The following is a 25,510-nucleotide window of genomic DNA, read 5'->3' on the forward strand; positions in this document are numbered from 1 at the left end:
TCATATATAATGTAATGCATGTGAAACACAAGAAATTCCCACCAAAACTGAATCAAGAAAAATACTTTGAATAGACCAATCACTAAAAGTGAAAAAAAGCAAAATTCTCCATTTTCATAATGCACTCTGTGGCCACTAAAACGTAGTTTATACTGGAAACAACACCTAGTACCCAAGAACAGACCACATATCTGTGCAATTAAAAGGACATTTTATTTTCATCTTTTCACATGTACAAATAAGATAATGATTTATATTCAAAGTTGAGATGAAGCTCTGGAATAGAGAGGTTTATGATATATTTTGCTTTTCAGGTGTTTTCCCCTACCCTAAAAGCAACTTCATTCAATGGTTTTCCCTAACTCATAGTATGAAATATGAATTTCTTAATTTTGTAAAAATTTATTCTTTTTACAACCACCAGTAAGTCTGTTGGCAAATTCCATCCTACTTCTTTAAAACAATATTTACTTAAGAATATGAAAAGTCTAGGTACCATATAATATTCATTTTGATACTTAGAGGAATTTATAAATTAAAACAGAGAAGAACTAATAGTGATTTTAATCCTCTAATTCTCATTTACTTCTTTTCCATTATTTCTCTGTAACATTTTCTTTGGTTCTCCCCTTCAATGCACATTTCATTAAACTTCCTATTCTCCCAGTACCTCATATTGAGTGATGATTCCATTTGGATCCAAAGGTTCTTTCCAGTTCAGGAAAATCTTATTTTCAAAAGAGGTTCCTTGAAGAGAATTGACTGGTACAGGGCCAGGCACTACATATAAATACATTATTGGTTATAAGGATCCTTATATCAGAAACATAAAAAAGTAAACATGTAAGCTGGATAAACAGGTTAAAAGTAAATAAAATAAATAAAAATGTGTCCCTAAGAAAAGAAGCTGTATGACAAGCTTTTACTATGTGGGAATACATATGAATTTAAAATAAATCTCTAAGCTTCTAATGCAGATTATGTACAACTGCAAAGTTATTTTTATTCAACAGAATTTTCTATCACCTCAGAGAGCTAAATAGTGTAGTCTAGTTCTCTCTGTTGTATCCCTCTAATAATGTGAAGGCTCATTTGTAATTTGTTTCAAGAACAGAGCTTGCCCTGAAAGATTTCCCTGAATGATTTTTTGAAGATTATTATAAGCCCCTAAAGTATCTCTATAAACAATGTTCATAAAATAATAAGTAATAATAATAATTAATGCTCCTTAGACTCAAAAGCCAAACCATACGGTACTGAATTAACATGCTCATTAATAGTCAGTCTTTCATAGCTACATTTATTACATTTCTATAATTTAAAAAAAAGAGCATTATTGCAATGTATAAAAACCTCTTTTAGATGAATAGGTTCAAAATTGTTGCTTCAGTCTTTTAAATGAAATTCCCTTTTTCAAAGCAAAGAATCAAACCACTTTACAACATCAGACTTCTTTAGAACTCAACAATCAGCATAACTAGTTTTGAAGTGTCCCCAGGTATGACAAGACGTGAGAAACCATTCCAGGCCTTATTTGCAAATGTCATATAACTGACAATACCCGGTGGCAACAATGAATGATGTGTCAGCTTCTATTGACAAAATACAAAATCCTTTACTATTGTGTTTTTCCTTTAATGTATTTTATTTAAAGATTTAGTTGCTATTTATTTACATAAATATCCAGCATTTTTGTTCCCTTAATGTTTAAAAATATATCCTATCCATCCTACTTTGCTTGAAAGTATGCTTTCTTTTGAAAATATCAACCCAGTTTTTTAATTAATATTTTTCCTTAACCTAACGTTTCAGTGAAACGTTACACATGAAACTTCACACATGACATTATCTAGAAATGTAGTTTCAGAGTCTACAGCAATTTTGTGAGGATGGAAATAAATTAAAAATCACTGGATCAAAGGGAATGCATTGCAATGTGGCCAGCAGCATCAAGAAATTCTGAATGATATGTCAAAGGAGTAAGATTTATTTCAATCCAGAAGGAGACAATGAATGATGTTATGACCTCTGGGACAGCCATCATAATTTGGCACATTAATAATGAATTCATGAAGGAAAAAACCCACAGTAAACAGAAAAGATGCCGGGACTAAACTCTACAAGATATGTTTATGCATCTAATAACCGAGGGCTTGGGGGAAAGTTAACCAAAGGCATCCACTCCTGTTCACTCCCAGGGCTACTACCGGCACATGCTATGCAGTTATCAAGGTAGAGGGGCTGCGATGGCCCCTGTGTGTAATCTGTGGCATCTGCTGAGGCTACCAAGGGCATCAGTTTGTTCTGCAAGAGAATATCTATTGTTTCTATTTCACCCAAATGAAATAAGCTTACAACTGTAACTTAAGGGAAAGCTTTTATTCACCTTTTCCCACCTCTCATAGAGGGTGGCTATTGGGAGGAGGTGGAGGGAAAGCCCCAGTTCGTGAGTAAATGTTTATTTGATGGTATTATAATTACTATAGGCATTCACCAAACATGATTTGACAACAACAACAACAAAAAAAACGAAATGGCATGGATGTGTCAAATTGTTCACAAATAGGGATCATTTTAAATGTTAGTAAATTCTGCATTGAACAGAGAACAGTAGAATTAGAAAGTAGCCTTCCCAGAATTGGTGTATTTTTCTGCTCTTCTTATACATGTACTACTCTGTCAACGGGATTCACTTCATACATTTATGGAAAAGTTTGTGAGAAGATGATTGCCGAGAGTGTTCTAATTACTGCCCTTGTACTGGGGCCAGTATGGTGAATGAGAGCAAGAATTACACAGAGGAGAACACACACATGAAACATGTAGGGAAAGGAGTGTGGGCACAGAGTACGTTCAATAATTTCTACATTTGAAGGAAGATAGTTCTACATACAAAAAACATCTATATGTACACATGATCTGTGCAAATACAACATGAAGTTACTAAGACCATCACCACTGCAGTCTTTATATTGCAGGAAATGTCACCTCACATTTCCACATCAACAACTTTTAATGGAAACAGAATGCTGACTTTTATTCCCCTGCTTGTAATTTATTTGGGAGCTGCTTCAGCTAAAAAAAATTTTTTCACATAAGAAAATCCTTTAAAATGTAATTCTCAAAGGGAAGAGAGGAGAATGAAATGTGAGTGGGGTAGGCTAATATTAAATAAGCATAACAGCCTTTAAAATATAATAAATACACATTAAAAGAAAGCTTTCTATTAGCCAAAAAATATTCCCAAACCAGGTTTTCCTGCAGGGTTAACTTAACAATATTGATTTTTATGAATGCAAGAATAAAAAATGAAAACAAAATCTCATACAAAAAATTCTACCTATGCATTAAAAAAAGCATACAATAAATTAAATATAACTTCTACTTTAGGGTTCTGGTGGGAAATCATTCTAGCTTTGCTCTCATGATTTATGGATGTCCCCAGAATTCTATTCATGAAATTATATTCTTTAACTAGATGACTGAAAATTTATTATTTTTCTATGTATATGGGGCAGCAATAATTTAGTAAGACTGACTTAATTAGATCATCACAACCCATCCATCTTCCAACAATAGATTGTGATTTAGATATTCTGTGCCCCCAATTCAGGAACATTGAAACACATCAAATACCCTATGTAGAAACTGGAGCTCTGATCTGAAGACTGAATTATTTGCAAATACTTCATAGAAAGCTTGAACTTCATCTAGTCTTACATATAAAGCAAAACTTAAAAAAAAAAAAAAAAAAACTTTATAGCAGAAGGAATTACTTTGCAACTCTACTACCATGAAATAATAATATACAACTCAATATCATTACAAATAATAAAAACATTCTTCAAAAGAGGTTAAAAGGAGGGTAAAAAATAATATTGAAATTAGGCTAAATAGTTCCATTTTACTTTTACAAAAATTTTTTTAGATAAAATAAATAGAATAGTCATGAGTTTGATCAACTTTAGGACATAACTTAAATTTCCATGGCAATTCTCTTCTTAACTAGTAATCTAGTCATATATGTATAAAAAATAAATTAAAAAATTGAATGCAATATGAAAAAGGAATTTAATAAGCCTTACAGCATTCTTTGGTTTGTGGAAAGAAAAGCAGACTAAAAACTCAAACCAAATAATACCATCAAAATAAATTATATTTTTAGAGAATGACTAAGTGAAGTGAAGTGTCAGTTGCTTAGTCATGTCCAATTCTTTGCGACCCCATGGACTGACTGTAGCCTGCAAGGATCCTCTGTCCATGGAATTCTCCAGGCAAGAATACTGGAGTGGGCTGCTATTTCATTCTCCAGGGGATCTTCCCCACTCAGGGATCTAACCCAGGTCTCCCACATCGCAGGCAGATTCCTTACTCTCTGAACACCCAGGGAAGTCCCTATGACTGACTAAAGAAGCATAAAACTTGTATAACGGAGACTTAATATCAATTAAGAAAATATATGTTTTTTTCACTTTTAAGTGTAGGCAATAAAACATGTGAGTACATTCTTTTTACTTAACTCAGAAGTTATAAAATGTATAGTCTACAATGAATAGGTGAGACCTAATCAAACTTAAAACCTTTTGTACAGCAAAGGAAACCATTGGCAAAACTAATTGATAGCTTGGAGAATGGACGAAAGTATTTGCAAACAATGCAAATGGCAAGGGGTTAATGTCCAAATATACAAACAGCCTGTACAACTGAATGTCAAAAAAACCAAACAACCCAGTCAGGAAATGGGCAGAAGACCTAAACAGACATTCTGCTGAAGAGGACATACCGATGACCAACTGGCACATGACATGATGCTCAGCATCCTAATTATGAGAGAAATGCAAATCAAACCCAAAAGGATGTATCACCTCACATGTGTCAGAATGGCCATCAGCAAAAGTTTACAAATACTAAATCTTGGCAAGGATGTGAAGAAAAGGGAATCCTCACACACTGTTGGTGGGAATGTAAACTGGTGTAGCCACTATGGAGAACAATATGGAGGTTCCTTAAAAAACTAAAAATAGAATAATCACATGATCCAGCAATCTCACTTCTGGTTATATATCCAGAAAAGACAAAACTCTAATTCAGAGATGCATGGATCCCAAGGTTCATAGCAGCACTATTTACAGTAGCCAAGATATGGAAACAAACTCAAGTACCCTTCAACAGACAACTGGCTTAAGGAAAGTGAGTGAGTGCTCAGTCGTATCTGACTCTTTGCGATCCCAGGGACTGTAGCCCACCAGGCTCCTCTGTCCATGGAATTCTCCAGGCAAGAATACTGGAGTGGGTAGACATTCCCTTTTCAAAGAGATCTTTCTGACCCAGAGATTGAACCCGCATCTCCTGCGGCTCTTCCATCTGCAGGTGAATTCTTTACCACTGATTCATCTGACTTAAGCAGGTGTGGTATAAACATACACATACACACGTAAATATACGTACAACGAAATATTACTCAATCATAAAAAGAATGAAATATTGTCATTTACAGCAACATGGATGGATTTATAGAATACTTCAATTAGTGAAGTCAGACACAGAAAGACATATACTATATGGTATCACTTACATGTGGAATCTAAAAACAGCACAAATGAATCTATATACAAACAGAAAGAGTCTTAGTTATTAACGGGGAGATGGAGGGAGGGAGAGACAAAGTAAGAGTATGGGATTAATGGGTACAGACTACTATACATAAAATAGATAAGCAGCAAGAATCTACTGCATAGCACAGGGAATTATATTCAGTATTTTACAATGAACTGGCTCCAAACTGGGAAACGAAAATGTTAAGGCTGTATATTGTCATCCTGCTTATTTAAATTATATGCAGAGTGCGTCATGTGAAAAACTGGGCTGGATGAAGTGCAAGCTGGAATCAAGTTTGCAGGGAGAAATATCAATAACCTCAGATATGCAGATGGCACCACCTTTATGGCAGAAAGCAAAGAGGAACTAAAGTGCCTCTCGATGAAAGTGAAAGAGGAGAGTGAAAAACTTGGCTTCAAACTCAACATTCAAAAAATGAACATCATGGAATCTGTCCCATCACTTCGTGGCATATACATAGGGAAACAATGGAAACAATGACAGACTATTTTCTTGGGCTCCAAAATCACCACAGATGGTGACTGCAACCATGAAATTAGAAGACACTTGCTCCTTGGAAGGAAAGTTATAACCAACCTAGACAGCATATTAAAAAGCAGAGATATTACTTTGCCAACAAAAGACCGTCTAGTCAAAGCTATGGTTTTTCCAGTAGTCATGTATGGATGTGAGAGTTGGGCCATAAAGAAAGCTGAGTGCTGAAGAATTGATGCTTTTTTTAAAAATTTTATTTAATTTTTAAACTTTACATAATTGTATTAGTTTTGCCAAATATCAAAATGAATCCACCACAGGTACACATGTGTTAGAATTGATGCTTTTAAACTGTGGTATCGGAGAAGACTCTAGAGAGTCCCTTGGAAAGCAAGGATATCCAACCAGTCAATCAAAATCAGTCCTGGATATTCATTGGAAGGACTGATGCTGAAGCTGAAACTCCAATACTTTGGCCACATGATATGAAGAACGGAATCTTTGGAAAAGACCCTGATGCTGGGAAAGATTGAAGGCTGGAGGAGAAGGGGATGACAGAGGATGAGATGGTAGGATGACATCACCAACTCAATGGACATGAGTTTGAGCAAGCTCCTGGAATTAGTGATGGACAGGAAAACGTGGCGTGCTGCAGTCCATGGGATCACAAAGAGCTGGACATGATTGAGCGACCGAACTGATCTTTAACTATGCTCTAGGGCATCTTCCTGAGCCAGGCAATGAACCCTGGTCTTCCACATTGCAGGCACATTTTTTACCATCTGAGCTATCAGGGAAGCTACCAAATAAAATATAATGGGATATAATGTTAAAAAACAATCTGAATCACATTGCTGTACACCTGAAACTAACAAAATATGGTAAACAAACTTTACTTAATCTCTAGTGTAATCAGACACAGTATTATTGCATTTTATGAAATGAGATAGACATTTTTTCAGAGCTTTTGAATCCATGCTTAGACTTCCCATTTTGATTCTCTACCTATGAAACAGCTACACTCAACCATTCTTTCTTTCATAAGCATATGTGTTGTATGTGTGTTGTGGGGGAGGCAATACAAATGTTTATGTGTTTATATGTTAGAATAGGGTTTGTTCTTTATAATATAGTTAATGTTTTGATTAAGTGCAAGTTCAAACATGAATCTGTGAATTATTTCAGGTGAATCTGTTCTATTATTTCAAAAATGACAAAAGCACATTTATCATGAATAAGTCTTTGAAATTTTAGGAATATGTATAATTTTAGGACAAGATTGTTTCCTTGAAAATCTGAGTGAGCTAAATGAAGTTTAAAGGCTTTTGCTTCCCTTTATTTCAACAAAAACAGCAAAACAATACAAGATCATTTTCATTTTTCAGAGTGAAAATGTTTAAAGTAATAAGGAGAATTTCTAGAAATTTTGGTATTATTGACCTATTTTATGGCAATCTCATACTTGTAGGCATCAAAATATACATCTGAGACTAAAGTTCAGAATCTGGGGAAATTGGGAACACTAGGGTATGAAATACATCCTGTTTTCTGAAACCCAAATAAAAATGTAGCCATCCTAACAAGCTATTCAAGGAACATTTTAGAACAGGATGGACCCTTAGAGATCATCTAATTTAAACTTTTCATATAGAGCTGAGAAGTAGAGAATTAGAGGGGTGAAAGGACTTACTAAGGTTACATGTGTTATTTGAGCCAGGATTGAAAACTCACGTTCCTGACTCCCAATTCAGGTTTGCCTCAATTCACTATATAGCATACTTTTTTTCCTTCTTGCATACTTTCATTCATAAAAGGAAGGTTTGAAAATGAAATGTCTTACTTTGGAAGCATATAGTGTTTTTATTATATTGCTTTTGTCTAAGATACATTTTTTAAAATAGACAATTGTATTCATACTCATATTAATGACATGCTATAGTAAAAGTGTGTATAATTCATAATATTAATATAAATGTTTCTTCCTAGTATTTAATAATTTAGAAGTAATACACACAGAAGTTGGGCAAATTATAATTCAATTGCTTGGGTGGTAATAAATAAAAGATGATAGCTTGCCAATATCTGATACAGACCTTTATTCAGACTTAAAAATATAAACTTTGACTTTCTTTTATATTTATAATTAAATAAAACTATCTAAAAATGAATATAACAGGTAAACAATATTGCTTTCAAATCTAAAGGAAATGAAAACTATTACTATTGGTCTGTAAAATGCAAAAAACTAAATTTTTAGTTAAGGGTATTTCCCCAATAGGTAATTGATATGGTCCCACGAACAATAAAAATTATTTTTGAACATTTAATATAATCTATATTTAGACTTTTAGTACAGTTGCCAATTTTCTAACACCGTATAAAGACAAAACAGTAAAGGAAGAGTTCATCTAGTATTTGATGCTACTGTGAAGAATATTAAGGTTTTTGTTTAAGACCAACTATTTTCAAAGTTAACCCTGTTAAGAGTATTTAGCAGATTTTAGGATCCACTTCAATTTTGGGAACTCTAGGCAAAACTGTAAGAGCATGCATAATCCTGTGATATAGTCTCCCCTTTAAAAAGTAAAGAAGTACGACCATACCATCCTCATCAGTTTGAATAACCGTCTCTTCACTCTCCTTCCTGCCTTCTGGATTTGTTAGGATCATCTTGAGGCTGACATTTGTATAAGGTGGCAGATGGTTCACAACATGCTGAGGGGCTTTGGGGTCCATGTCCAAGCAGTCTGCCTTGCTCTCATTGTGACCACGGAAGTAATGGTAGCAGATAGTGACATTAAAAGTGTGGCACCGAGTGATGTTGTAACCCAAGGATTCCCAGTCCACAGCGATGTGTCTTGCTTGTATTTCAGCAATCTTTAAAGTCTTTGGGGTTCGCATAGGTTCTGAAAAATTAATCAGATATGCAGATAGCTGTCAGCTTTACCATGAATCATCTTGAAAAAGTATAACACTGCACATAACACAACATGTGTGAACCTAGGAAAGTTGGAAAGTCATTGTTTATTGTTTCTTTATTTACTCATGATCTTATTTTATTTGGGGGGCCACGCCATGTGGCACATGGAATCTTAGGTCCCCAACCAAGGGTTGAACCTGTTGAACCTGTAACCCCTGCAGTGGAAGAGCAGAGTTTTAACTTTGACCACCAGGGAAGTTCCTCATGATTTTGTTCTTGAAGGTTTCTTTCAGGGGTTATGATTTACCAATGCAAAAAGAAAAGGAAAAAAATGTAAAAGGTCCATAGTCCATAGTTCTCAGGAACATGGTAGAAAAATAAAAACCTGAAAATGTGGCCATGACGCTTTTATAGTTGTTTCTATTGTTACTGCCCTGTTCCCCATCTTTTGTCATTATTGAGCAAGTGAATTAGCTAATACATCATAATGGATAAGAGTCAACATGTTCTGCTCTATGATTTATCATGTCACCAAGCTATGCTGTATACTAATTAGTCTAATTGTATCACTAAACTACCATTTACAAGAATGACGCAGATATTAATTAACATTTATTATTTCAGTAATGATGTTGTTCATCAAAGCAGAAAAATATCTGAGAAAAATTGCAAGAACACATGTGGATATTCACACTGTCATCTATCCTTTTTGATCTCTTTTTGTCTTTCTCTAGGAAACACTCAGGTTTGACAATCCATAGAGTGTCACCCAAACCAAACTGGGAGGTGAATTTCCATTCAACTGGAAAATTCTGGCAGAGCTAAACACTCTCAAGACTTGAGTCCATCCATCACTGCTTCCCAAGTGTATACTTTTCTCATGCAAGACTAACTTTAATCGTCTAACTTAATAAAAATAATTGCTCTATGAAAGTCATGGCCATGGCAAAGTCTACATACTAAACAAACAAATACACAGCAAAACTTTAATACATTGATTTGACAAAGAGATCAAAGTCAAGGTGAAGGTCACGGCTTTGTTGGTGCCTCTGTTAACTCATTAGGGATTGTTAGTTAGTGCTCTTGCAAAATAGAAATGAGTAGGAAAAAAGCAAAGAAAAATAATAAAAAATCCAAAAAGTCCAACATGAGTGTTTTTATAAATTTTCATTTTTTAAGATTAAAATCTTAGTTGTGTAAAAATAATCAGCATAGTACACAGATGGCAAGCCTAAATTACACTCTGGTGGCCATTTAATTTAAAACCATAAGACTATATATATATATACATATATATATACACACAAATATACATATAAACTTTTGATAGAATTCAAAGTTTAGGATTTAAATTCTGTCTGCTGATCTTCTGACTGTTTACAATATCCAGTCTCCCTATTTTATCACTTTTGCTTCAGTGTTTCTCTTTAGCATGTTAAATAGGCTAGAACAAAGACGTGGTTTTTAATCATTAAAAAAAAAGTCTCTTTATATGTCTACCGCTATGTTACCGTTTTTCCTGCCAGGCACAAGAGTGAGATGATGACACTTTCATTTCCATCTAGTTAGACTGAAAACACAGTCTTTGGCACCACTGTCCACAAACTGGCCAGGCACTCATACATAGGATCATCCAAAACTTCCCAGATAAATTGTGATATTGTTGTAACAATCACATGAAACTGAATGACCCTGTTGCAGTTAGTCCATAGTTTATTTGAAAAGTATACAGAATGAAAAGTAAGATTTTTCCAGAAAATACCTGGCATATATAATGAAAATATCTCATACAGCAATAAGAGATAATACCAATAAGTATTTATTTCTCAGTTTTAATTTTTTAGGTCTAGTAGCTATATACTTTTTTTTCATATACCGCTCATTTTGAATCTGACATTTTATCCTTTACAAATTTCTCTTTCTCCAAGTGATCACTCACTCTCACACACCTTTTCATTTTATTTCACTATTCAATTTGCCCTTACCCTGCATTCCAATACAACTTTAAAAGACTAAGAAAAGCATAAGAGAAGTTGAAGAAGATACAAATGAAGGATATTCAATGCTCATGGATTGGAAAAATCAATATTGCTAAAATGGCCATACTACCAAAGTGATCTACAGAGTCAATTTTCACCTCTATCAAAATTCCAATGGCATTTTATTTTTCAAAAAAATAAAACAAATAATACTAAAATTTGTATGGGGCCACACTCACACACACAAACCCAAATAGCCAAAGCAATCTTGAGAAAGAACAAAGCTGGAGGCAACATGATCCCTGATTTCAAACTATATTACAAAGTTATAACAATTAAAACAGTATGATACTTGTATTAAAACAAACATAAATCAAAGAAACACAATAGAGAGCATAGAAATATATGCATACATATCTGGTCAACTAACTTATGACAAAGGAGTCAAGAATATACAATGGAGAAAGAACTATCTCTTCATTAAATGATGTTGGGAAAATTAGTCATATGCAAAAGAATGAAACACGACCACTCTTTTATGCCATATTCAAAAATTAATCAAAATGAACTAAATATATGACAGTAAGACCTGAAACCATAAAACTTTTAGGAAAAAATCATAGGCAGTAAGCTTTTTGACACAGGTTCTGGGCAATGATTTTTTTGAATCTGACACCAAAGACAAAGGCAACAAAAGCAAAAAAAAAAAAGTGAGACTACATCAAACTTAAAAAACTGAAAAAGTAACCACCTCAGGGGGAGAAATTATTCGCAAATCATATATCTGATAAGTAGTTAACATCCAAAATACATAAATAACTCCTATAATTCAAAAGATAAAAAAAATGATTAAAAAATAGCCAGAACATCCAAATAGATATTTTCCAAAGAAGACATTCAGATGGTCAACATGTACATGAAACCATGTTCAATATCATTAATCATCAGGGAGATACAAACCAAAAGTACAATAAGATATCACCTCATATGTATCAGAATGGCTGTTATCAAAAAGGCAAGAAATAGGAAGTGTTGCTGAGGATGTTGACAACAGGGACGCATTGTGCACTGTTGGGAGTGTAAATTGGTGCAGCCACTATAGAAAATAGCATTAAAGTTCCTCAAACAATTAAAAATAGAACTACCAAATGATTTAGCAATTCCAATTCTGGGTATGTACCTGAAGAAAATAAAAACATTAACTCAAAAAGATATATGCATCCCCATGTTCAGTGCAGCTATCTTACAAGGAAACAACTCAAGTATCCATCATGGGATGAATATGTAAAGAAAATATATTTCCTATATATTTATGCATATATATGCAAATATGCATATGTATAATAGAACACTACTAAGCCACGAAAAAGAACGAAACCTTGGCTTTTGCAACAACATGGATAGATTTCCAGGGTATTATGCTAAGTGAAATAAATCAGACAGTGAAAAACAAATACCACATAATGTCTCTAACATGTGCGGTCTTAAAAACAAAAATGAAAAATAACTCCCCCAAAAGATCATAGATTAGTTACAGAGAACAGATTGACATTTGCCAAAAGCAGTGGATGAGGTGTCAGAGAAATGAGTTAAAGGGGTATAAATATATTAAAAAATACAATGAAATAAAACTTTAAAAGGAATCTGTTTTACAGATGTATGACACAACTTCTTTGGTAGGAGAGGAAGAAATTTTTACCTAACTAACTTTGGCAATGAGTAGAAACTATAAGGCCAATAAACGCCACCCCCCACCAAAACAAAGAACAAAAAACAAAAAAAGCAGATAATCATAGGAATGGTTTAAAGGTTACACAAGACTTTAGGGTGTAGTCATCATAGAGAGACCATGTTTCTGAACAGCCAATTTAGATGCATATATGCATCCTTTTTAAAAAAGAAAGAAATAATAAAGTATATATATGAGTATGAAAAAAGTAGACATGCAAAATGGTAAAAAAAAAAAAAAGCTACTTAATACGTCATAGACTAAAATTTTCCTGTTATATTACTGACTACATATTAACATTTTTCCCCCAAGATAATCATAAAATAATTTAAAAAATTAATTTCTCTATTTATAAACTTAAATATCTACAAAAATAAATAGAAATTTCCTTCTCCTAACTAATCTCATTATATCCAATTTCTTTTGCCTTCTGGCTTCCCTTATTCAACCACTTTATGGAGTACTGAAAATAGGAAATGTACGTGCTATTCGAGGTCTGCTCAGCTGCTGCAACTAGCTGACTGCCTATTAGAACTGCTTCACATTCTGAAGAGCCCTAGAGCAAGTCAGAGTTTGCAGGAGCCTGGCATTTCTCTAGGTATGGAAGAGCAAGAAGAGATGCAAATGTGTGCGCACTGAAGGACTCACTGTCAAAAGCAGAAATAACTCACTCCTCCCCACATTTTATTCTATTTCAATTTTTTAATTTTTAAAATAAAAGTACATCCAGACAATCTTAAAGACACAACTTTACATACTCAATTATTCATTTTTAAGAATTGAACAAAGACATATTTATTATGTAATATGTAAAAAAATACAGAGTTCACTTTGAGAATTTTGTTTTGGTGTACTTAAATGCTGCTTACTTTGACACTAATATAAATTAGATTTTAAAACTCTAAGTCAAAATCTGGAAAAGGTAGGTTAACAAATCTTATACATATGTGCAAAAACCACAATCATAATACCAGTAGTGAATACTTTATTAACTGGTATAAAAAGTGAAAATTTGTGAAAAGAAATACCTTTCTAATAAGCAAAGAATCTTTCTACATGGTCAATATGGTATTTAAAATCTATATTTTTCACAATGACTTGAATAAATGCTGCAAAACAAATTGTTACTACTAACATAGTGACTTAAAATGTAATTTTACTCTAACCCAGGGCAATATTCAGAAACCCACATACAACAAAGTAAACACACACACACACATACAGAAGCACATCTAAAGTCAAAACTCAATTACTTTGAGCTCTAAGGCATCTGCAATAACTCAGAGGAAGTCACTCTCTAATTAAACTTTTTCTTAATTGACATATTCTTTATTTTTTCCAGTTTTTATTGAAGTTGGACATTCTGGCTATATTTACATACATGTTATATATGTGCTCACGTGTGTACATTTATGTATACATACACATATACATGTATTAACACATGCACATACATACACACATAAAACAGGCACTCTGCCATGCAACAACTCTGAAGTCTGTTAACTCTGACATGGTTTGACAACCATGTGTACATAGGTTTTTTAAAAACATCAGAATATAAACAGTAGAGAGGTGATAATGCTCTACTACTATGAAATCCATTCAAAGTAAATTCTATCAGAGAATTTGACAATGAAATTACATAAATTTCTCACCCTGATCCATTATTCTTATGGCTTATCAATAATAGCATTTATTTCTGAGATATGAATGCATAAATAAAAATGTTAACCTTTAAAATTGAAACAATTAATTTTTATAGAATAAATGGAAGCAGGATATTGCTCAGGACTCAATATGTTACTTGGAGAAGGAAATGGCAACCCACTCCAGTGTTCTCGCCTGGAGAATCCCATGGACAGAGAAGCCTGGTAGGCTGCAGTCCGTGGGGTCGCACAGAGTCGGACACGACTGAAGCGACTTGGCGGCGGCGGCGGTGCTATGTTGCATAAAGCTGAGCATAAGTGCTTTTTAAAGGATTAAGTAATTTAAAGAAATGAGTTTGTGTGGTGAATGGTATGTAGAGACATCACAGTAGCTAATATTTATAACAATCATCACTGGTCACCACAATGATGATAAAACAATGGGGATCCCACTTATTAATGCATTATCTGTTCAGTGTTTTGAAATTTACTAAATGTTCTTTCTTCTTTCCAATTTTTAACTTTCTACTTTCAAATTTCTATTATGTATTCCATACATGTTCTCTCTCTCTCATTTTGCTTTTCTAGCAAAATGAAATTTGGGAAAGAAACAAGGATTTGATAAAAGTTGTGGAGCAAAATTTTGGCAGAAACTTGGGAAGAAATATAGGAAGGTAGTGATCTTCAGGAAGCAAAGGATCATATTAAAATATTTTGAACAAGCCATCCATTTATTATGAAACAAAAAATGGGTTGCCTACTATGTAAGTATATGATACAAGACACTGTGGAGGATTCTGAAGTGAATAAAACAATAATAGACTTCAAGGAGCCTAACACTTATTTAGTAAAGGTGATAAACTAAGAAAAAGATAAAGCGTTGAAACAATATGATAGAAATGTATGTGAATGGAATAAGATACTACAGGAATTTAAGAAAGAAAAACCTTCCACCTGTCAAATGGAAGAGACATTTGGATTAGGTCTCAATGAATAATGCAAGAAGATCTATAGACTAGTTTGGATAAATAATACAAATGAAGAGGAAATAAGATGCATAAATATGTAGAGGAAACTGGAAAAATATGCAATCCCATTTGGTTGCTATACAAGTTATCTAATAGGAGATTATATAGGAAATATTTATTGAAAACACATTAGAAAAATTTTGAATGTCATGACAAAAAGTAACCTCATCTATACCTAATAAATAGTAACAGAGCAGGAAATTAACACAGTGAACTAATTGCTTTAGAAAAATAAAGTTGGGGGTTGGGTCAATGGTGCCGTCAATGGAAGTGGAGAAATCCAAACACTGCAATGTGTTAGTGGAGAGCAAGAGGCCACGAAGTGTGACTTCAGTAGACTATGGTTTTCTTTATCTTTTCTGCCAAATGTTGATCAGCTAGGGTTAACAACTTTTCCCATTCCACTTCCCTTGTATTGTTCACCTATTTCCTAGTTGCTACAATGAGAAAGGTGACATGAAATCAAGAAAAAATAAACAGATATAGCAGAAAAGTGGCATATCAAATCTATGACCAGTAATGTACAATTAGCAGATAAAGAAGGAAGTATAACATCACTGCCCTTACTTAAATTCTAAACAGATCGAGTATGGGATTTATGTCTGTAATAGTTTTTGTGGCAAATATTTAATACAATTTGATAGGACAAAATGAAAACCTACTTAATAACTCTCTAAACATTAAGAAAAATTAAGACACGGGTCGACAGAGCGTGCTTACTTTGAGTCACTTCTCAACAGCAAGTGGTTCTGTAAAGTGCCTCTTATTCTTCACAGAACAAACGACCCTCATTTGAGGACATGTATTCGTCCAACAGCCCCTAAGTTGAGCCATTAAGTATTTCCACCCAGTGCCAAGAAGTAAAAGATGGGGATAGTTAATAAGTGGTTCTAAATAACAGTTAAAAGGAAATTCAAATTGTGGTATTTGCTGAATAGCACCTGCCAGGACAGGTCAATATCCAGGTGCTTCTGTAGTGATAATCTCTGGTTATTCTGAAAGAGTTGTGAAAACAAAAGCTTTAACAAATACAAGAGAATCGAGAGCAGGGATCACATTTCCCTAGAATCAGCTTTTAGTGATAAAACTTATTATCCAGCTGTCAGTCAGAGAGAAATAGAAGCTATCCCAAAGCTCATGCCAAGAAGAAAAGGAAAATCTTGTCGAAGATGTCATGAACTAAGAACGCTGAAGCATGACAGGGAGCTCCGTGTTCCTGGCTGCTTTTTCCTGAGAAAGCTTAGAAGCTGACTGCAAAGTACAATTTCCATTCCATTTATCAAAACAAATAAAAGAGAAGTGAATTTCTTGACTGCCAGAGAAAATATTTGTTAGTGTAAAAAATAATTGAGATGAAGTGTCTGAACAAAGGTGACTTTCTAAAAAAAAAAAAAAAAGGAAGGAAACATTGGCATACCATGGGGGAGGAAAATGCTTAAGTGCTCTGGAAGACACTGTCTTTACTTTCGCCATTTGATGCTTTGTATTTTTATTCTTTTCCTCATGGTAATGACTGAGAATAATCAAGGTTTTACACTGCACATCTTTTCAATCTTACAGCATCATTAGTCTTGCCAAAAAGATTTCATCTCTGCTCCCACGGGTCAAATTGAGTTAATGATAAGTTGGTGAGATGACTTGATTAGTACTGTAACATGAGGGAGCCTCAGGTCCAGGAATAATCACAAACCAACTGTCAGCTCTTTTGGCTTTCTGGCTGTGTTGTTGAAATGACATGCTTGGACTCAGGGGATATAGAATGACAGGGGGTGCATGGTTCACTCAGCTCTCCTACAGAGTCATAGAAATACTTACCCAGTACCATCAGAATAATACTAAGCACAGCATCAAATTAAACCAAAATATGTCTTCACTGCTCTCAAGAGCCTGACAGAAGCTCATCAGATAATTCTAGCAACATTTGCATCCTCTCTACAATAATGATAAGCACGTTGTTTGCTTTTCAAAAATACATACTCATAAAGGGACAAAGAAAAAGACTAAAATAACTACTTTTTCCAAAAGTTAAATCCTAATGTTTGTCTTATTAAATCTAATTCTCAAAATATGGGGACTTGAAAATTTGGGGACTCTTTAATATTTTTCACTTAAATTTTTATCTAATAATATTAGACTGTGTTGGAAGAGACATGTAACTACAATCAGTGAACCCACTTTAATTCATCTCTGATATTACATATTCTGCTTATGTGTTATACTTTAAACAACACTTAAGACTAAAACATAAAGCACATATACGTGGATAATACATGAAATAGAAAAAGAAAAGGCATTTTAAAATATTTATTGAAGAAGAAAAGAACAATCTCCTACCATAATATAAACTTTATTTTTCATAAAAATGTTTACCAAAAACATTTTTCAGACACAAAATATAGTGATTGCATATTATCTTAAAAAATTATTATGTAAAACACTACTTCATAACATACAGTGTATAAAACAAGATGACTAGAGAGGTACTGCATACAGCTATGACAAAACAGGGAACCAGCCTGACGCTCTGTGATGACCTACAGGAGTGGGATGGAGGGAGGGGAGGGAGGCCCAAGTGGGAAGCGTTGGATGTATAATTATGGCTGATTTGTGCCGTTGTACAGCAGAAACCAACACAACACTATAAAGCACCCCCCCAGTTAAAAATTAATGTAAAATAAACAAAGTGAGAAAAAGACAAACAAAACTTTAGAGGGAATTTTCAGTGCTTTCTCCACTCCTAAAAAGAAGATAAGTGACCTCTTCCATTGAACTAAAAGATGTAAATATTTTGTATACCAAGCAAAGTGGTTGGTCCCATAGTACATGTTTGGAACATTTATTTCCTGAAAAATAAAGCAACTAATTTTAATATGTTTTGCGTTCAAGAGCTAATGAAAATAGAACTTAAGAACTCAATTCTGTGTGTGATGTCTCCAATTCTTCACCTCTCTTTGTATCCATACTGTTGACCATGTGACTTTACAACTCTTAGCACCAAAGATGTGGAGTCTATTTCCCCATCTTTTGATTTGGTACTTGCCTCGTGACTTGCTTTGGTCAACAGAATGAGGCAAAAGTGGTGTTGTGCTGATTTTCAGCCTATATCTCAAGGAGTCCTGTGAGCTCCACCATCACTTCTGGACTAAGAGATGCATATGGAGCACAGCTGAGTTAGTCACCTCGTTGTACAAGCGAAGGTTGTCTAGATCAGCCAATAGCCAGTCCACCAGCAGATCTGTGAGCCAGACATGATCATCGGAGGCTTTCTGCCAATGATGAGATTTTGCGGCTAATCATCGCTCAGCATTTTGATATAAGCTCCACCTTAATCTCTGTTGCTGTTTAGTCACTAAGCTGTGTTGAACTCTGAGACACCATGAACTGCAGCAAGCCAGGCTTCCCTGTCTTTCACTATCTCCTGGAGTTTGCTCAGATTCATGGCCATTGAGTCAGTGATGCTATCCAACCATTTCGTCCTCTGCTGCCCTCTTCTCCTTTTGCCTTCAATCTTTCCCAGCATCAGGGTCTCCAATGAGACGTCTCTTTGCATCAGGTGACCAGAGTATTGGAGCTTCAGCTAATCTCATGTGGTAAATTACCTTAACATTTGTGTGAAGATTACATTAGTGATCCCTGCATAGAACAGTACTTAACAAATTTTATTTCTCTAAAACTGAATTGTGCTGAGCCAGTATGTACTTATGTATATTCTTTTTCTTTTGAAATAAACATTTATTAAGGGCTTGACATGTGCCAGATATCATGGCAGTATGATATATGACGTAAAAAAGACTTTAAATGAATTTATTTTTGTCTTTATTTCCTGTATGCTCTTTGAGAGTAGGTTCATTTCTTCACTATGCTGTCACAGATACTAATTTATTTAACATAGGCCTAATAATTCTATGCGACATAAGACATGCAATACTTTATTCTAAGCTATAATAAAATTAAGAGTCAGTTTCTAGCACCCTAATCCCTCACTGAGATATAAAACTAAATATTTTAACTTTTACATCAATATGTTTATAGGTAGATATAAAGTGAATCAGGAATATAGTCTAAATTTCTTTACTTTTGAGTGGCTAGGTCTAACAGAAAAAAACACATTTATATATATTTTTACCCTTGTGGCTCAGCTGGTAAAGCATCTGCCCACAATGCGGGAGTCCCAGGTTCACTCCCGGGGTCAGGAAGATCCCCTGGAGAAGGAAATGGCAACCCACTTCAGTATTCTTGCCTGGAAAATTCCATGGATGGAGGAGCCTGGTAGGCTACAGTCCATGGGGTACCGAAGAGTCGGACACGACTGAACGACTTCACTTTCTTTCACATTATCCAAATCCCTCTAACACTGCTTTGTCTGATGCACGAGACAGGGTGCTCAGGGCTGGTGCACTGGGATGACCCAGAGGGATGGGATGGGGAGGGAGGTGGGAGGGGGTTCAGGATGGGGAACACATGCACACCCATGGCTGATTCATGTCAATGTATGGCAAAAACCACTACAATATTGTAAAGTAATTAGCCTCCAATTAAGATAAATAAATTAAAAAAAGAAATAGTACATGTTTTCCTCAACTACATAACTCCAACAGTAGTAAATGAAAAGTTAAGAGGGCTCATTTTAAGTGAAGCTATCTTATGACATGAAGTCCTTTAAGCCCCCTAAAATAAACTACAACGATTACATTATAATGATATTCCAAGTATGTATGGCTCATTTCACTCCTTACAAAAATCAGAATTTTAATACATTAACTTAGATCCTGCTCTCAGTCCTTCTGAAAACTTACAAAACAGACTAATTTGCTTTGGATCACATTTCTGAAGAAAGACAAGAAAATTTCTAAATGATAAGAGAAAAAAACGATAGTAATACAAATTTTGAAAGAGATAGTAGCTATTGACATATTGGAACACATCATTTAATTTAATAAAATGCAAGTGTCTGGTAACATGCTTGCTTCAGGGGAACAAAAAGACAGATGACTGTAGGGGTGATAATTATTAGTCCATTTCCATTTCTGAAGCCACCACTTATTCTATGCTTTCATGCATGATTAACAGCTTGCAGATCCTTCACATGTAATCAATAGTTGTGAAGTTTTATATTAGGTTTAGAGATTAGGAAGCCTTGATTATAAATTTTATCGATTTGTACAGCTTAGCTGCAGAAATCCCTGTACATTTTTCAGAGATTAAATTAAAAGGAGATATATGGCTGACACATACTAGAAATGCCAGTGTGATGATAAGATGTGACCTCTTTGTGCGCATTCCTCCAGATGAAAAGAATCCATCCAGTACACTAAAACATGAATCAGCATGTCAACAAGCGTCAAGTCGAGATAGTAAACACAGTGAAAATGTGACACAAAGAATTACAAAACCACAAGGAAACCTGCCTCACACTATAATAATTACAGGAGACTTGAAAGAATTAATTGCTTCAGCTCATTTGTAACTTAGGAAATTGACAGAGATAAGAATAATGAACTCCTTAACTCACACTTGGGAAAATCTGAGCCTATATTAAAATGGAAGATTCACAATCTTTTTTAAGATAAAGGAACGAGGACAAACTTAATTACTAGAAAAATAAATACAATCATTTTAAAGTTAGCAAATAACCTAGTGAATATAAAATTCATAACCAAATCTGCTTTATGAATATTCCTGTTTCAAAAACTCTTAAGGAACTGTGCTATATTTTATGTCCATGTTTTAAGGTCTGAATATTCCTACCTTAAAATCTTTTAAGAAACTGTGTGTACTGCCCCAGGCTGTGTAATATACTTGTATAACAGAAATACCTTCTATACAAACCCTTTTTTCTCCTTTTAGATAGAAATGTCTACTTTTTCAGCACTTCTGTGAATTGAATTAAAGAGCAGAGTGATTGTAAAAAAAAAAAAAAAAAGAAAAGAAACTCTGTGTTCAGGTTTCCTATATTAATATGGAAACTTGAAATCAGAAAATATACCCATTATAGAAATAAATAGTACATATAAAACAGGCCTTGAAGAAACAATGCTAACTAAATAAATGTTAGAATAATTCATTGGCTAATACATTTGCCATATAGAGCCCACTTTTATAACACAGCATAAACTCCAGAGCTAACTCCTACTAGGATAATTTTAACAAATATCTAGCAGATAATACAAATGGGCCAGACTAGTTCTTTAGGATAAAAAAATAAATAAGACACGACTCCCTTTCCCTGTACAACTCACAGTGTGGAGAGGTACAAGTCCACACACAGGTAAGCTGTATCTTACTGTGATACAAATAACACTTGGGCTGAAGAGGCAGATGAAACTGTACAACTTCAATGGTAGGAACAATAAGCTGTTTCACCATAGTAGTAATGATCAAGCTCCGTTTGGATGATTAGATGTTTTCACAGTGAAGGGAGTGGATATGAAGGGCCTTCAGAAACAAACACACAATACCAGGGTTGCAGAGAATCCTGGTTGCCATTTTGGACAGGGAAGAACTCTAGCCACACTTTCAGTACTTTTCTATCAGTGTATTCATCCATGTAGGGAGGAGCAAAATATATATTGGAAAGGCAAACACTTCTGAATAGAATCTCCAGCTGGTTCTCTCCCTGAACTCTGGATTCATATATCCAATTGCCCTCCAGTCATCTCAACTGAGTGGGCTAAAGGGCATCTCAAACAAAATCAGCAAAACTAAGCTACTGCTATTCTTCAGCCTATTTATCATTAAATACTTTTGAAAGTCTTTCCCATCTCCGTAGAATAACTCCACATTCTAGGTATCCAGGTCAAAAACCTTAGAGTCATCCTAAGGACTTCGTTCACCTCACACTATACATGCATTTGATCAACAATTTTACCCATCCTCTCTACAATGTATGTTTAGCTTCTGACCACTTATCACTACTTCTAGCACTGCTACTTCTTTGATCTTAGCCACTATCACCCCAGGACTGCAATTAGTGAAATTGAACTCAGACTACACTGGAATGAACATCTGCTTCTACTTTTGCTCCTCTTAGTTGTCAGAAGGACCCCTAAAAACCCTCCAGTGATGCCCACCTAAGTCAGAGGAAGAGTGAAATTCAGTCATCACAATGGGCTTCTAGGTACAGCGTGTTCTCCTACCCACCCCATCCCCACCCTTGCTCCCTGTCTGGCCTCATCTTCCTCTACTCTGTCTAATCTACACATTGTTGTTTAGCTGTTAGGCAGTGTCTAACTCTTTTGTGACCTCATCGAATGTATCCCACCAGGCTCCTCAATTCATGGGACTTTCCAGGCAAGAATACTAGAATGGGTTGACATCTCCTCCTCTGGGAGATCTTCCTGACCCAGGGATTGAACCCGTGTTTCCTGCAACCACTGAGCCACCTGGGATACCCAATCTGCATATCAGATGCCACTTAAGTATTCAGGGCACACTTTTGCCTCTGGCAGGGCCTTTGCACTTCCTCTATCTTTTGCCTAGAATATCCTCCCAGATAGCCATTTTTCTTACGCCATCTGCTGCTACAGGGCTTTAATCAAATGTCATATGTTACTGAAACTTTCTGTATTAACATTATTTAAAATCTATTGTTTGTTTACTGCTTCATTTTTCTCCCTAACACTTACTGTCATCTAATATCATCTATATTTTATTTTATTATTCCCTGTTTCAATACTACAATGCTTGGTGCATAATCATTTTTCAATAAATATTTAGCTTGATGATTGAATGAGTGAATGAATGATGAACTAATGGATCTTTCTATCTTCTGCAGTCAGTAAGTTCCTAGCACATAATAAATGAGCTACAAATTTTGGCTGATTGAAGGTAACTTTTAATAACAGAAAAGTCACCATTAAAATTCTACCTTTAAATTTATTTATAAAATGAAATTTAAACTACTGACCACATGTATCCTCTAGAAATAGCCTTAACATGTTTTCATGCTTAAGAAGCAAAGACAAGATTCAATTTGAATGATAAAAATGTGAAATTACTGGGAGAATTCAAGTGACAGGAGGGGAAAAGGTTACTGTAGACCTTTGAAACACTAAGGTGGATGGTGTTAGGAAGTGTTCTAATTTCATTATTTTACATGTAGCTGTCAGTTTAACCAGCACCACTTACTGAAGAGACTATATTCGCCAAAGATAAACTCAAAATGGATTAAAGACCTAAATATAAGACCAGAAACTATAAAACTCTTAGAGGAAGACATAGAGGAACACTCAATGATATAAATCAAAGTAAGATCCTTTATGACCCACCTCCTAGAGTAATGGACATAAACAGACATTTCTCCAAAGAAGACATACAGATGGCTAACAAACACATGAAAAGATGCTAAACATCACTCATTATTAAAGAAATGAAAATCAAAACAACAACGAGATATCACCTCACACCAGTCAGAAGGGCCATCAGCAAAAAGTCTATAAACAGTAAATACTGGAGAAGATTGGTAGAAAAGGGATCCCTGTTGCACTCTTTGTGGGAATGCAAATTGATACAGCTACTTTAGAAGATGGTAGGGAGATTCTTTAATAAAACCACCATATGACCCAGCAATCCCAACTCCAAGGCATATTCTCCAAGGAAACGAAAATTGAAAAAGACACATGTACCTCAATTTCCTTGCAGCATTATTTACAATAAATTTTACAGAATTTAAAAAAAAATCAAAATTTTTTAGATGTCCATTGACACATGAGTGGATAACAAAGCTGTGGTACATATATACAATGGAATACTACTCAGCCATAAAAGGGAACACATTTGAGTCAGTTCTAATGAGGTGGATGGACCTAGAGCCTTATTATAGCGAGTAAAAGTACATCATGAGAAACGCTGGACTGGAAGAAACACAAGCTGGAATTAAGATTGCCGGGAGAAACATCAATAACCTCAGAAATGCAGATGACACCACCCTTATGGCAGAAAGTGAAGAAGAACTAAAAAGCCTCTTGATGAAAATGCAAGTGGAGAGTGAAAAAGTAGGCTTAAAGCTCAACATTCAGAAAACTAAGATCATGGCATCTGGTCCCATCACTTCATGGGAAATAGATGGGGAAACAGTGGAAACAGTGTCAGACTTTATTTTTTGGGGCTCCAAAATCACTGCAGACGGTGACTGCAGCCATGAAATTAAAAGATGCTTACACCTTGGAAGGAAGTTATGACCAACCTAGATAGCATATTAAAAAGCAGAGACATTACTTTGCTAACAAAGGTCCATCTAGTCAAGGCTATGGTTTTTCCTGTGGTCATGTATGGATGTGAGAGTATGGACTGTGAAGAAAGCTGAGCGCCGAAGAATTGATGCTTTTGAACTGTGGTGTTAGAGAAGACTCTTGAGAGCGCCTTGGACTGCAAGGAGATCCAACCAGTCCATTCTGAAGGAGATCAGCCCTGGGATTTCTTTGGAAGGAATGATGCTGAAGCTGAAACTCCAATACTTTGGCCACCTCATTCGAAGAGTTGACTCATTGGAAAAGACTCTGATGCTGGGAGGGATTGGGGGCAGGAGGAGAAGGGGACGACAGAGGATGAGATGGCTGGATGGCATCACTGACTCGATGGACGTGAGTCTGAGTGAACTCTGGGAGTTGGTGATGGACAGGGAGGCCTGGTGTGCTGCGATTCATGGGGTCTCAAAGAGTCGGACATGACTGAGTGACTGAACTGAACTGAACTGAAAGTAAGTCAGAAGGAGAAAGATAATATTGTACACTAATGCATATATATGGAATCTAGAAAGATGGTACCAATGAAATTATTTCCAGGGCAGGAATAGAGAAACAGACATAGAGAACAGACTTATGGACATGGTTTGGGGGAGGAGGAAGGAGAAGGTGAGATGTATGAAGAGAGCAACATGGAAACTTATATTACCATATGTAAAAGCCAGCCAATGGAATTTGCTGTATGATTCAGGAACTCAAACAGGGGTCTGTAATAAACTAGAGGGGTAGGATGGGGAGGGAGATGGGAGAGAGGTTCATGAGGTAGGGGGCATATGTATACGTATGGCTGATTCACGATGATATTTAGCAGAAAACAACACAATTCTGTAAAGCAATTACCCTTCAATTTAAAAAATTAAATAAAAATAA

General features: G+C 35.0%; 1 protein-coding gene across 16 annotated transcripts in view; it reads right to left on the minus strand.

The window, feature by feature from the left end:
* PTPRK (protein tyrosine phosphatase, receptor type K) overlaps positions 1 to 25,510 on the minus strand; it is a 612,580-nt gene that overhangs the window by 119,055 nt on the left and 468,015 nt on the right. For all 16 annotated transcript variants that reach the window (XM_027551493.1, XM_027551494.1, XM_027551492.1 and 13 more), the window contains exons 8-9: positions 8,697 to 8,999; positions 671 to 780 (exon numbers count right to left, since the gene is read on the minus strand). In XM_027551493.1, the coding sequence (XP_027407294.1) occupies positions 671 to 780; positions 8,697 to 8,999 (413 nt within the window). The remainder of the gene's footprint in view (positions 1 to 670; positions 781 to 8,696; positions 9,000 to 25,510) is intronic.

This window comes from Bos indicus x Bos taurus, chromosome 9, assembly GCF_003369695.1.
Source record: "Bos indicus x Bos taurus breed Angus x Brahman F1 hybrid chromosome 9, Bos_hybrid_MaternalHap_v2.0, whole genome shotgun sequence".
Classification (NCBI taxonomy): Eukaryota; Metazoa; Chordata; class Mammalia; order Artiodactyla; family Bovidae; genus Bos; species Bos indicus x Bos taurus.